General features: G+C 35.0%; 1 protein-coding gene across 2 annotated transcripts in view; it reads left to right on the top strand.

The window, feature by feature from the left end:
* LOC150091755 (endoplasmic reticulum disulfide reductase DNAJC10-like) overlaps positions 1–13,146 on the top strand; it is a 156,357-nt gene extending 143,211 nt beyond the window's left edge. For both annotated transcript variants that reach the window (XM_090385579.1, XM_090385580.1), the window contains exons 16-19: positions 1,055–1,256; positions 3,988–4,116; positions 5,473–5,550; positions 12,790–13,146. In XM_090385579.1, coding sequence (XP_090241705.1) covers positions 1,055–1,256; positions 3,988–4,116; positions 5,473–5,550; positions 12,790–12,816 — 436 coding nt within the window. In that variant the 3' untranslated portion in view covers positions 12,817–13,146. The remainder of the gene's footprint in view (positions 1–1,054; positions 1,257–3,987; positions 4,117–5,472; positions 5,551–12,789) is intronic.
* Positions 13,147–14,899: the final 1,753 nt, after the last annotated feature.

Below are 14,899 nucleotides of genomic sequence, written 5' to 3' on the forward strand. Positions count from 1 at the left end.
AGAAGCAGCCAAAAAAACAATAGAATTGGAGGAAATTAAGACAGTTGTTAAAGTGTAAAATGCAAGGATGACAAAAAAAAAAAAAAAAATTGATTTTGTTTCAAAATCATTTTACGATTTTGGAACTAAATTGTCACAAGCTATGATAGGAGTTATGCAAACCAATGAAAAAAACAGCAAAAAGAAAAAGACTTGATATGCTACTGAATAAAGTGAAATACAGTACCGTTTTAAAGGAATTTCACCTTTCTACTGAGTAAGTTTTTAAATTAAATTTGGTAATTCAGGATAATTTTTAGAACATTTTGACACAGATTTTTAAAATTCTGTCATGACCTACCAATAAATCTAATTTAAAAACTTGTGTAAAAGTGTATTTTCTTTGAAACTAACTAGTAGTATTATCAGGTAACATCTGTCCCAAATCAAATTAAAGCAAATGTAATTACCAACTACTTCACTAAAAAGTGAAAGTTAGACTTGTAAGGAATAAATTTCTTTTTTTTTTTTTTTTTTTTTTTTCATTATGTGGCTAAATTGTTTTGAATTGGTATGTTAATTAATAAAACATTAAAATTCATGGCCATATCCCATCCAGGCTAAATTAAACTTCCACATAAATTGTTGTCATCTTTTATGTCATAATTATCCCTATTGATTCACCCTGAAGAAAAGGCAGTTCACCATCTTGTGTACAGTAATGAAGCATTAAGTGGAACATTGGCAATCTAATGTATTTCTAAGGTATTTCACACAAACAAAAATTCATCTGAAATAAGGACAAGACATTAAATTTACGGATTTAATGCTAAGTATTCAAAGTTTTCTTTCCTCTTTGTTTCCGTTACCATTTTATAACTGTGATCTATCCTAAGATCAAGTAACTTGCCACTTTTCACATTCTTTGTTAACCATCCAATATGTTAATTTCTCTAAGATATTGTTTACTGTTTTTTTAAACTCATTTACTGTACTTGTTTGCACTAGAAATGAAAAAATCATGAAATTATCTATGTAAAATGAAATTTTTAAAAATTAGCTATTTCTTTTATAGTTTTTATAATGACTGGAACAGAGATGCATCATCTCTTAGGGCATGGGTATACAGTTTCCTACCAAGTCATGTAAAGACTCTTTCCTCCAACGATTTCTTTGATAATGTTCTTACTGACAAAATCCCGTGGCTTGTAGATTTTTATGCACCTTGGTGTGGTCATTGCCAGGTTTTTGCACCAGAATTTGAAACTGTTGCAAAGGTGAATATTTTTATAATACTTATATTCATTTCTATCTTGTCAGTTATTGGATATTTGCTTGTCCATTATTTTGAAATTTTCATATAAATTTTAAAATTATAAATAATTATTATAGATATGTACTAAATGAATTGCTACTGAAGTGAGTGTTTGGATAGTATGTCTTCCTTAATTTGTAGAATTAGGTGGGTAGTTAAGAGGATATATATTGTGCTAATATGTACAGCATGATTGTGATAAATGTACTTAATTATTGGCAAAAAATGATTGGATAATATTATTATTAGTGGTTGTTCTTTGTCTTAAATCCTGTCAATTGTTTTATCATATAATAAACCAAGAAAACATATTACATGTTTTCTTGGTTTATTATTAGAAATTTTTATCACTACTTTAGAAAATATTTACACTGAAAATGAGAGGGGCACCTCCGTAGCCAGGTGGGTAGGAGCAACAGTGCGTAGCACGGGGTTCGAGCCCGTGACCACCAAATGCGGAGGATGCGGAAAGGTCAGGGAATGACCACTGCATATCCCCGGAGCAATATGGCCTTGGTTGCTAATGCTCCTAAAAACTAAATAACAACAACAATAACTTCAAGTTGACGCAGCCTACACAGATATATCTAAGGCATTTGATAAAGTCCCGCACGAAAAACTTCTGGAAAAACTTAAGCAATATGGTATCCGTGACCCTCTGCTCTCATGGCTACGCAGCTATATTACGCATCGTTCCTTGAGCGTTATCATCAATCAAGCAAACTCAGACCACTTTATACCACTAAGGGGAGTACCTCAAGGCTCTCCCCTATGTCCATTTCTTTTCATTGTTTTCATAAATGATCTTCCTTCTTTCATATGCACCTCCAATATTCAAGTTGCTCTCAATGCAGATGATCTTAAGATCTACTCAGCAATGAAGGAGATAACGGATTCCCAACAGCTTCAATGTGCCCTCAATAAATTCTGTCTGTGGTTATCTCTGAATGCCAGGTGGCATTCAGAGATAACCACAGACTGAATTTATTGGGGTTGTCTGCCAACCCCTCGAAGTGCAAAGTAATCTCTTTCTCATCCTGCAGATATCCACAACTAATAAATAGTGTACACTATTAACTTTGTGATCATTGAAAGGAGTGACCAAGTTAACGACCTGGGGATTCTCTTCTCCAGCAATGCTAAATTTGATACCCATGTCTTTAAAATCACCAGCAAAGCATTCAAAACACTGGGATTTATCAAACGGAACACCTACAAGTTCTTATAAAACTATAGTTCTCCTAATCCTGGAATTCAGCTCGCCCATCTGGAATCCTCACACGAAAACTCTAATTAACAAAATTGAAGCAGTCCAAAAAAATTTTGTCCGTTACCTTATGTTCTGTAATCCTCTGTTTTATCACATGGTGGTACTATGAATCGCTGTGTGATTACTTTCAACTTAGGCCTCTGTACACTAGAAGAGTTACTGCTGACATCATTCTAGCCAAAGTAATCACTGGAACTTATGAAGCATCTGATATCCTCAATAAAATCAACTTCAATGCTCCTTGTAGCCAAGTCAGGAACCTTACACTGTTTCACCTTGAATCTGCCACCACGGACTTTATGAAGTGTAGTCTACTGAACAGAATCTGCAAATCAGCAAATGACTCTCTTATTGACTTCTTTGACAACTCACAATCACTGATGAACTCCATCCACAACTTTGCCTCTTCTCTTAAACTGTAAAGTGACTAGCTCTCATCTAATTATTGCAGTTTATTATTTGTTTTATTATTTTTCTATTCTCTGACTAATTGATTTATTATTTGTTTTATCGGTAACTTAACTTAATGCAATCCTCTTTTGTATATATGATTTTAATTTGAAATCTATATCTTCCTGTTGTTTATCTTCCTGTTGGATTTCATAATTTTGTTATCAATTGTGTTCACTGTTCTGCTCTCAGATACACTGTTAATGGTCACATGTTGCGTATCTTATTGTCAATAAAATAAAAAATAAAATAAACCATCCCTTTATCCATTGTAGCAGCTTGCCCTTAATGCCATACTGTTCCAATTTGTATAGTAGTCTTTCGTGTGCAACAGTATCAAAAGCTTTCCTGAAATCCAAGTATATGATATCAAAATTATTTTTGGCATTTAGTTCCTTTGTGACCACATCATAGTATCCAATCAAATTGGTCAGACAAGACCTTCCTTTAACAAATCCATGTTGTGTCTTAACTATTACTGCAGTCTTGTCTAGATGATCCTGCAATGCTTCTTTAAACAGTGATTCCATTATTTTCCCTGGAACACAAATTAAACTAACAGGTCTATAGTTACTTGTGTCACCTTTTGAACCCCCTCTGTGAATTGATGATACATTTGCACACTTCCAGTCCATGGGGACCTCCCCTGAGTCCAAGGAAGCTCTCATAATTATGGCTAAGTGCCATAATTATATGGCGAAGACAGTCTGGTGCAACAAAAGTCTGTCTTCCTTTTACTAATGCCAATACTGAAATTCCTCTGACATTCTGGAATTTTGTTTAAATTTATAGATCTTTATGCAGTGATTAGTTTGTGTGATCACTGATCATGTGGGATCACAGCTAACTGATAACCATACATATTTTTAAATAGTATTTTTGAACAGCATTTTGTTCCTAGTTTATTTTTATGTAAATTCAAGTAATTTTTATTTTTTAAATTTGAGTTAAATCTCTCTGATTTGAATTTCAGAATTTGAAAGGCAAAGTAAATATAGGAAAATTAAATTGTGATCAACATCCACATGTTTGTCAACAAGCAGGTGTGAATGCCTACCCTACTGTCATTCTTTATTCTGGTAGTACGAATGGAAAAACACAGGTAAGCATCATGTTTTATTATTCTGCTGTATCTTTTTTTTTAGGTGTATGTGTTCTGAACTATTCTCTCCCTTACATTCAGTTTGTATTAAACTGTCCACATGTAATCAAAATCAAGTAACTGTGGCTTTCACTTCACCGAGTTGACCTTTCAGACAGTTTTCAGATAGTGTGCATCATTATCTAAGTTCTTTGCACTAATGTGAACCAGAGATGCATAAACTGTAGGAAGAAAGCTGCTTTTTGTCATATCATTTCTCTTAGTTTTTAATCTTCTCAAAAAGAAAAATGTTTTAAATTAATAAAATTTTCTGTATATATATATATATATATATATATATATATATATATATGAAGATTTAATTGATCAAGTTCCAAGTATAAGTGTCCTCTTTATCACAGAAATACAAGCTCATCCATTTGCCTTCACTTGTAATACTATGCATAGATTCACTGTTCTCTCATGCATTGATGCATAGAATATACTCAGTTTGCAAACCTGACACTTATGGCCTTAATTGTAAACAACTCATCGTTTGATTAAGTGGATCGTGACTGTCAGTCCTCTGTCTTTGTCTCAAAGAAAAATGGCAGTGATACAACTGAGTAGGCTCATGGAGTTGGGAATTGGGGAGGAGATAATATAACTGAATACAGCACTGGGATGAAAGAATATACCTGTCAACTAATATTATTTGACAATATAATATATATATTTTTTTTTTTCATCCAACACCATTTTAGTTAAAGATTTTTCTAATCCCTGCAATCTCAGAACTGAAAAAGTACCAGGGCTATAAGTACATATTTAGAATTTATCTTGACAAATGCATTTTGATTCTAAACAACATGGCAGCATACAGTATGTGGTTTGTTTGTTTGTTATTTGGTTTTTAGGAGCATTAGCAACTAAGGCCATATTGCTCCAGGGATATGCGGTGGTCATTCCCTGACCGTTCCGCATCCTCTGTATTTGGTGGTCACGGGCTCAAACCCCGGTCTAATCAAGAAGAGTGTGCTACGCACTGCTGCTCCTGCCCACCTGGCTATGGAGGTGCCTACAGTACGTGGTAGATAGTTTTCATTTTGAAAGAGTATAAGTCAGATAATGTGAACATTGCATTATATTTCAGGTAATTCGATTATCAAATAACCTACCTCAGGATCTAAAAACTCCCATATCGTACTGAAGAGTGTTTATCAAAAATTCACCATGTGATGTTTAAGTTATGGGTACATATGAGGTGTCAACCTGTTTAGGTCAGAATAACTGCAATTTTTATAGGATCTTAATTTGCAATTTAATATGTTGTGGAGTAACAACATGCATATTGGTAAATAGTTTTCTTTTTTACAGCATCCTTGGGGAGAAGAAATTCACAGTCAGAAAGCAAATGACATTTTATCTTTTGTGAAAGATAAGCTGCCCGACAAGGTAGAATTTCTGCATATCCATTTTTTTTTAGCTATATATTGTTATAGAGTTAAAAGCTGAAATCTCTCTCTCTCTCTCTCTCTCTATTTATTTATTTTTAATATGTTATGTATGGCAAGCCTGATAATAGATTTATATCAATTGCTCAAACTAAAACTACCAAAGATGATGACCAAAATTTAGAATTTTTCATTACAGGGTTTTGTACAGCTTTGTGAGATATAAATTTTTATCTGATAAGATCCATTGATGTTTTATTCTTTATCAGTTCTAGTAATAAATGTGCCATACATGATTGTCTGTTTTATAATTTTCATCTAGACAAGTGCTTTGAATCCTAGATATTGCTTAATGTGCATGATTCTCAAATTGCCATGGTCCTCTATTTTTTATAATTTCTCAAAGCTGCAGTGCATATTACTTATAAAAAATTTAGAACAACTAAACTGAAAGACACTGAAGGTGGTTAATGTGATAGTAAATATAATATTATTTTACACTTACAAGAATTAGCTGACCAGTCTGTTTTTGAACTGGTATTGTTTCCCTATGCCATTTTGAATCAAGATGGCGTATTGTATTCTCTTCTGTTGTTTGCCAGTACATTTTCCACTTTATGCTTAAAGCAGATCTTCTGTTGTTCATTTTTTACCCAGTAACATGTATTAACCATACTGTGCAAGGAAGCCAGAGGGTTTTGTTCATCCTTCAGGGGAGGGGGATGACCTATGCGATCCATCTTTCTGTTTATACTTATCCAGAAGACCTTTGAATTTCCTCATGTCATCATCACCCTTAGCTACCCATGGATGCAACTTATTCCAATGGTTAACAAACCACTTGATAAAGGAAAACTTCCTGTCATTCAGTTTATAATACTTCCTCTTAGTTCAGCCTTATAAACCTCAGTCAGATCTATTCTAAGATACTTTGTTATCAAGCTTTATGTGGGTACTCTTTTGCCAGTCTCACCACGCATGTTGCCTGTCACTGGATCTTTTAAAGATGCTTGATGTCTTTTTTTTAGATATGTTCTCATAATTGCCTTATACACTGGAATTAAACCTCCCTGTCTTTACAAACAATCATTTAATAAATCATTGGCAGGGTGTCGTGGGACCATTTTGCTGCTTGTCTGCACTGCACTTCACAGAGAATTTCATGTGTGCCTGTATTAGCATTAGTAGGGGCATATGATGCAAGAAAGCAAGCTTATTCGGCATCAGCCAAAAAAAAAACCCTCTCCCATTTCACCCCTCCGTTCGTTCGAAATACCTGTCCAGTTGAGCTTTAAATTTGTTTAGGCTATCAACTTCAACAACAAGTGATGGAAGTCGGTTCCACCAACCAACCACCCGCTGGCCAAAGGCAAATTTCCGCACATCTATCCGACATCCGTCCTTCCTCAATTTCAATTTATGTCCTCTGAGGTGATTATTCTGAGAAAGATGAAGAATCCCATTGGCATTGAGCATGCTCAAACCATTCAAAGCCTTATACACCTCTATCAGATCAACTCGCCGGTGCCTAGTCTCCAGACTCTGTAATTTGCAAAACTTAAGCCTTTCTTCGTAAGAGCAACCCTTTGTTCCATTTACTAATCTTGTTGCCCTTCTCTGTACCCGTTCCAGCAGCTCTACATCCTTCTTGAAATGAGGCCTCCAGACCTGTATACAGTACTCAAGATGTGGCCTAACCATTGCCTTATACAAGGGAATAATCACCTCCTTATCCCTGCTAGAAAAATTCCTGTATATCATTGACAAGACACCATGAGCTACTCTTGCAGCTCGTCTGCACTGCTCAGAGAACTTCATATCTGCCTGCACAATTACCCCCAGGTCCTTTTCATTCTCCACCACTGTCAGTGTAGTACCGCAGAGTTGATACATTGCTCTGGGGTTACTGTTACCCATATGTAGTACTTTACATTTTTCAATGTTAAACTTCATTTGCCACCTCTCAGCCCATCTGTTCAACCTTTCCAGATCCTGTTGCAGCAGCATAGCGTCAGTAGTGTCCTTAACGACCCTGCCAACCTTTGTATCATCTGCAAACTTAGACATTAAACTTGATATCCCATCATCAATATCATTCATAAACACCGAAAACAACAATGGACCCAACACTGAACCTTGAGGAACTCCACTAATAACATTAGTCCACGTTGAGCAGTGTCCATTGATTACCACTCTCTGTCTTCTGCCACTCAACCATCCCCTTATCCATAGCAGCAATTTGCCTCCAATGCCACACTGCTCCAATTTGTGCAGCAGTCTTCCATGTGCAACAGTATCAAAAGCCTTTCTAAGATCCAAATATATAATATCAAAGTTATTTCCTGCATCCACTTCTTTTGTGACTACATCATAGTATCCAATCAAATTGGTCAGGCAAGACCTGCCCTTAACAAAACCATGCTGCGTCTGAGCTATAACTGAATTCTTGTCTAGATGATCCTGCAGTGCTTCTTTAACCAGTGCCTCCATTAATTTACCTGGAACAGAAGTTAAACTAACAGGTCTATAATTACTTGTGTCAGCCTTTGATCCTCCTTTGTGAATTGGGGTTACATTTGCACATCTCCAGTCTATGGGCACCTCCCCTGAGTCCAAAGAAGCTCTCATAATTATGGCTAGGGGTTTGCATACTTCCTTTGCTGCCTCCTTTAATATAACTGGATAGATCCCATCCACCCCAGGTGCCTTTTTTATGTTTATCCTCAACAATCTCTCCTCCACTTTCCTCTCAGTTATTACAAAATCATCCAGCTCACTGCCAATGTTTACTTTACCTACATCATTCTCCTTCCTGAATAACTCCTCATGCGTGAATGTAGATGCAAAATACTCGTTTAGATTGTTAGCCACCTGAGCAGGATCCTCAACTGTTGAACCATCAATATCCAGTGGACCAATCTGATTCATCCCTTTCCTTCTCGAGTTCAAGTATGTAAAGAACTCCTTTCTGTTTTTCTTTGCATCCTTTGCCAAGGATTTTTCGTAGTCTGCCTTTGCCTGCCTAATCTCCTTTGTGACTTGGTTACAGACCAACTTATATCTATCATAGGCTTCCATGTCACCCATTAATTTGTATGTATCCCATGCATTTTTCTTCTCTGCCACATGTCTCATTAGTCCGTCTGACAACCATTTAGGCCTAAACCTTGAACAATATTTCTTAGTTGGTATGTAAAGCCTGGTAGCCACCAGAATTAGTTCCTTGAATGCTTCCCATTTTGAGTTTGCTGTTGGTAACATCATCAGTTGGTCCCACTGTATAGAATTTAAATACTGTCTCAGACCATCATAGTCGCCTTTACGAAAACAAAAACCCTTCCCTTTACCTCTGATGGTAGTTACCTCCTTGAGTAAATCCCACTTCAACACACTGTGATCACTGCCACCTAGTGGTTCATTTATCTGCAGGTTCTTAATGCATGAAGAATCACTACTGATAATCAGATCAAGAGTATTGCTCCCTCTTGTTGCCTCACGAACATGCTGATGTAGAAAACAATCATCCAATAAATCCACAAAAGCCTTGCTAGTGTGCGAGTGACCAACCCACAAATTCCAGTCAATATCTGGGAAATTAAAATCCCCCATTATAAGACTCTCTGATTTACTGGCCCACTCTATTTCCCTGTACAATATATTATTATACTCATCAGAGTCATTAGGCCTATAGCACACTCCTACTCTCAATTTTGATTTCCCTATGCTTATGTCACACCAAACTGACTCGACACTGCCCTGTCCATCGATGTCAACTGGCTTCACTTCCTTTGACTTTATGTGTTTCTTAATTAATAGCATAACCCCTCCTCCCCTCTCTATCCTTTCTATATACATTGTATTCCCCATATTCCAGTTCCGCATTACTTATATCTGTGTGACACCACATCTCTGATATCCCAACAATATCTGCCTTTGATGTTTTGAGCAATACCTCAAATTCATCAAATTTATTTACCAAACTCCTAGCATTGGTGTACACGCAGGTATACATGCACCTGTTTCTATTCTTAGCTACCCTAACACAACCCATGTGTTTACTTGTAACGCAATGACTACCAGCAGTCTCTGAAATATCCTGCATCTTGTTTTTCAGACTTCTGCTCATTTGAATAGAAGCAGTGCAAGAATCACTTCCACCTCTGCCAGTGGCTACTGTTAATCTATTAGTCCTTGTATCCCCCCCAACTAGCAGTTTTCCGACCCACCTAACACTGCCTCGACAGATATTGTGACCACCTCCCAATCTCTGTCCTTCTCTACCATTTTTAATTCAATTCATCCGAATGTATAACTTATTAAATATTCAGTGATCAGTTGTATGTGCATGACTGTTCACTTTGTGTTTATGATGTGCATTTATTTTCAGCAAATTTAATCATGTCCCTTAATTCATAAGAACCTGAACTCAAACAAAAAAGGAAAGTTGTCAGCAGCCATATAAAATTCTGACACAGCTCCAAGGTGTAAATATAATTTAATTTAGCACAGATATTTGTGAATATTCCTAATTAATTTTTTGTCTTGTTTTAACAATACTATTTTTATTTTAAGAATAAAACATTATTTTCATAATGTTAAACAGCTTTTATCAATTTTAATTTTATATATTTTATTGAATTTTATTCTTGTTGTACAACATTTATTTTATTTTGTTTTTATATTTTAACATATAGTTATACAATCAGTATGCATGTATTTTATTTTATCATAATAAAGATGTTTTACAGATTCGAGTCAGTGTTATTTTCATTGAGTTTTTTTCCTTATTAGACAATAATAATATAATCTAAAATGATATTCATAACTGTAGGTTATTTTAATATAAAAATTTTTAAAACAGTCCCAAAATATTTGATTTTTTTTTTTTTAGAACACCAGCCGCGGTGTTGGGTATTGTAAAAATAAAATATATTCATAACATAACTGGTAAATTGAAAAGAAAAAAAAAATTTCCAGTTCCATTCCATTTTTTTTTAGAAAAATTCAACTTTGTTTCTTCAGAAACTTACAGTTGAATGTTACTTTCATGGTACTACTTAAGGAAGATAGTACTACATCAAATAAACAGTCGTAAATTACCTCATTGTGGTGCTATCCTATTCTCAAAATAATACTATATGCTAATTGTTGTTTTTAAGCAAATGAAATTTTATGACAGATAAAATTCATTATCTGTCATAGCTTAAATATATTATTTTTGTCTTTCTCTTATATACAGCCACTCCCTGACTTACGTAAGGGTTGCATTCCGTGGAACTCTACATAAGTTGGAATTTCCCTAAATGCTTATGCAGCACTCGCAAATTTGATTGAAGCAAAAAAGAAATGTTCAGTGAACGTGTAAATAGAATTATTTATTCAATTTTTTATCCCATGTGCAGGAAATATTACAAAAATTTCAAAATTATAAAATTACAAAAAGAGAGAGGAGTCAGGCATAACATCAGCAAGTTTTACCTTTCGAGCATTGTTGCCAGAATTAACTCACCAACTGATAAGCATGCTGCTGCAGAAGTTGAGGGCTGTGGAGATTTAGAAGGGGTTTTTCCAACACCACAAAATTTATCTGCAGCTACAGAATCGGCACTGGCAACTTCACTGCATATTTTAATGTTTTGGAAACAAGCGTGATACTTGAACCTATTAAACCACCTGTTGCTTGCCACGAACTTGTCTTGGGATTAACCGTATGAACCTGGCTTAGGGTTATCCTTAATATCTTCATAAATACTTCTTGCTTTTGCTTGAATGGCCATTGGACTCAGGAGCACTTGCTTCTGAATCTGATTTTCCATCTTTGATATAGCACCTGAACGTTGTTTTGTGATCACTCTTGATCTTAAATGCGTTGATCCTTTAACATTTTCTTTTATACACTCACTGTTGAAGCAGCAAGACCCAATTCCCGTGCAATAGATGACAACATTTGTCCTGCTTCATACTTCTTAATTAATCATTTTCATCTTCATTTCTAAATCAATTTTGTTTTGTTTTCCAACACTGCCATCGCATGCCCTTTCCGTTGGTCGCTTTCAATTTATCATTGTAATAAGTAAATAGGAATGAAGAGATTCTGAAAATTTATTTGTTTTTTATAAGATTGAAGATTTCAGTGAAGGGGAACACATTTCACCATAATAACATAAAAACCCAAACAATTCCAGCTATCAGTATTATTGCAAATGCAATAAGATCGAGTTTACTACCCATTTATAATAGATTGCACTAACAGAAAAGCCTAATAAACCAGAAAGTGCAAATTGTTTTTGTTTTATGATCGTGACATCCAGAAATGTTCTTTTAGAAAAATATCAACAAAGGTGTTTAAAATTGATTCTTGTAACAGAACATATAACGATGAAAGAGTAGTGCAATTTCCATGATAAAAATGACCTTTTAGAGAGATAAATAGCTTAGTTATATAGCAAAAATTTCAACTTCCAAGGTCTTGGAACAAATAACCAAAAAAAACAGTGTTATTGGGTTCACATTATGATATTTTCACAATACCTCCATTTATTCCTACGGGATGCAAAATACGTTTCCACGATTTTTTTAAGTTTGCACCAGCTGGCAAAATCTTACGTAAAGTTGAATTTCTTTAAGTCGAGTATTATGTAAGCTAGGGAGTGGCTGTGTAAATATATTAGTCGGTGAATATCCATTTACTGCATCAGGTTAATCCATAGTGCTTAACAGGCAACACTGAAGGTTACAAAAAAGCACAAGTGGTATTTGAGAAGGCCTGCCTACATATATAATTATTTATTTTCTGCAAATAATACAAAAGCTACAAGCAGTAATTCTAAAAAGACTGCTAAGTCCTGTTACAGTTATGAACAATAACAAAAAGGGCAAATACTATAAGCATTAAATTAAATTTACTAACTACTAAATAATGAATATATACTGTAGTAACCAGGAATATATAACATAACATAATCAAATGTAGAGAGAGTGGGTGGAGATTATGCTGGTCTGTTTGATAGCTATTTGTGCCTATGTAAAAATATTTCCTCGGAATACTCATCCAGGAATTTCTTAATAGTAATTGAACTAGTTAAATCAATGTTGACAATGTTTACATCTTTGATAATTTTGAAAGGCAAGATAATCGCAGATTGTTCCCCAGTGCATTTACCCTTAAGTGTTATGTGTAAGTTGTAATATATGTAAGTTGCCATACATGTTATATATTTGTATTTTTTTTTATCTGTAGGTAACCACACAGAAGGATGAATTATAATGCAGGCATCGAATTATACAATTATTTATTACCCATTATAACCAATTTAAAAGAACAAAGGGCATCCATTATTGTAATCTGCAGGATTCAGTCTTTCTTATTCATAGTCCATGTTGAAGTATAATTAAGGAGCGGAAATATGCTTTCCTGATTTTGAGTAAATTGTATATATGTAAACAAATCAACTTGATAAAATTCCATATTATATTTTCCCTCATCTAACGAGAATAACCTGTTGAGGGATATTGAGGTGCTGTGCATCTATACCAAAGGTTTAATTTATTATATTTTAAGTAAATGTGATACTCGTACATGACATAAAACACTATCTAAGGCTCTTAATTAAAAATTGCTCTGTGAAATTTTACTCATATTTGTATGTATTTCTTATTTTTGCAAAAAAAGAATAAAGTTGGTAAAGTTCCTTCAAGAAAATATCAATTGCTTTTATGAATCATGGAGGAATTCATTATTAGGTGTATTAGTGGTAAGTTTAACTGCCTTTAACTTATCAATATGATCTGTAGTGTAGTTTGCCATTTTAGAACAGCATTTTCATTTAGAAGTCTTAAGATACTGGTACTATTTATATTAAACAGCATGGTATATTGCATTATTAATAATAGCAGTGGTAAATGATACAAGGAAGCAAGTTTCCACATTAGCCAAAAAAAAAACCCATAAATTTATTCAAACTACCCTCTTTCACAACACCAGATGGAAATTTGTTCTGACAATTACTCTGGCCAAAAGCAAATTTTCGCGTATCTGACCTGCAACAGTCCTCAATTTAATGTCTCTTTAAGTGATTTGCCTGAGGAGTAAAGAAGCCATCAGCATTTAGTTTTCACAGTCTACTTAAAGCCTTAGCACTTCAATCAGTCTCTTTGAAGGTGCTGCAATTTGCAGACCTAATGTTTTTCTTGGTAAGAGTGCCCTTTTGTGTCATTGACTTCTCTTGTTGGCACCTCTGTAGCCAGGTGGGCAGGAGCAGCAGTGCATAGCCCATGCTTCTTGATTAGACCGGGGTTCGAGCCCGTACCCACCAAATACGGAGGATGTGGAAAGGTCAGGGAATGACCACCGCATATCCCCGGAGCAATATGGCCTTAGTTGCTAATGCTCCTAAAAACCAAATAACAAACAAGACTTCTCTTGTTACTCTTCTCAGCACTCATTCCAGCAGCTCTACATCCTTCCGAAAATAAGGCTCAAGATGTGACCTAATCATTGCTTTATACAATGGGATAATCACCTCCTTGTCTCTGCTGGCAAAATTCCTGCATATCATTGAGAAAACCCTATAGCCCAGCAGCCTGCTTGCAATGCTCAGAGAACTTCATGTCAGTCTGTGCAATTACCCCCTATGTCTTTTTCGTTCTCCACAGTCTTGAATGTGGTACCACCTAATTAGCACCTTATTCTGGAATTACTACTGCTCACATCATTTGCTATTTCTCAACACACTGCCTAATTTTTCTGTCTTGTTGCAATAATACATCTTGACTCCTGTTATTAACCACCCTTCCCACTTTTGTATCATTTGCAAACGTAGACATTAATATTGATATTCCTTCATCAATATTGTTTATAAATATTGAAAACAAAACAGTAAGGGGCTCAGTACTGAACCTTGGGTTACTCGAAAATCATTAGTCTGTGAAGAGCAGTGGCCATTAATAACTACTCTCTAATGCTACTCAACCATCCCTTTGTCCATAGTAACCCCCCCATCTCCACTGCCACACTGCACCAATTTGTGCAGCAGTCTTTCATGTGGAACAATGTTACAAACTACTGAAATCTATAAAAAATTGTAAATTATTTTTTTGCATTCCATTCCTTTGTTACTGTATCATAGTAGCTAATCAGATTGGTTAGGCAAAATCTATCCTTAACTCCATGCTGTGACTGCTGTATAGTTGCATTCCAGTCACGATGATCCTATATTACTTTAACCACTAACTATTATCTTCCCTGGAAACAAAGTTGGTTTTACAGGTCTGCAGTTAATTACTCGCTTATCTATGACAGTGCAACAATTTCAGCTTCTGCTTAAGAAAATGTTATTTATATTTCAGGA

This window comes from Mastigoproctus giganteus, chromosome 1, assembly GCF_048544385.1.
Source record: "Mastigoproctus giganteus isolate SK-2022 chromosome 1, ASM4854438v1, whole genome shotgun sequence".
Lineage (NCBI taxonomy): Eukaryota > Metazoa > Arthropoda > Arachnida > Uropygi > Thelyphonidae > Mastigoproctus > Mastigoproctus giganteus.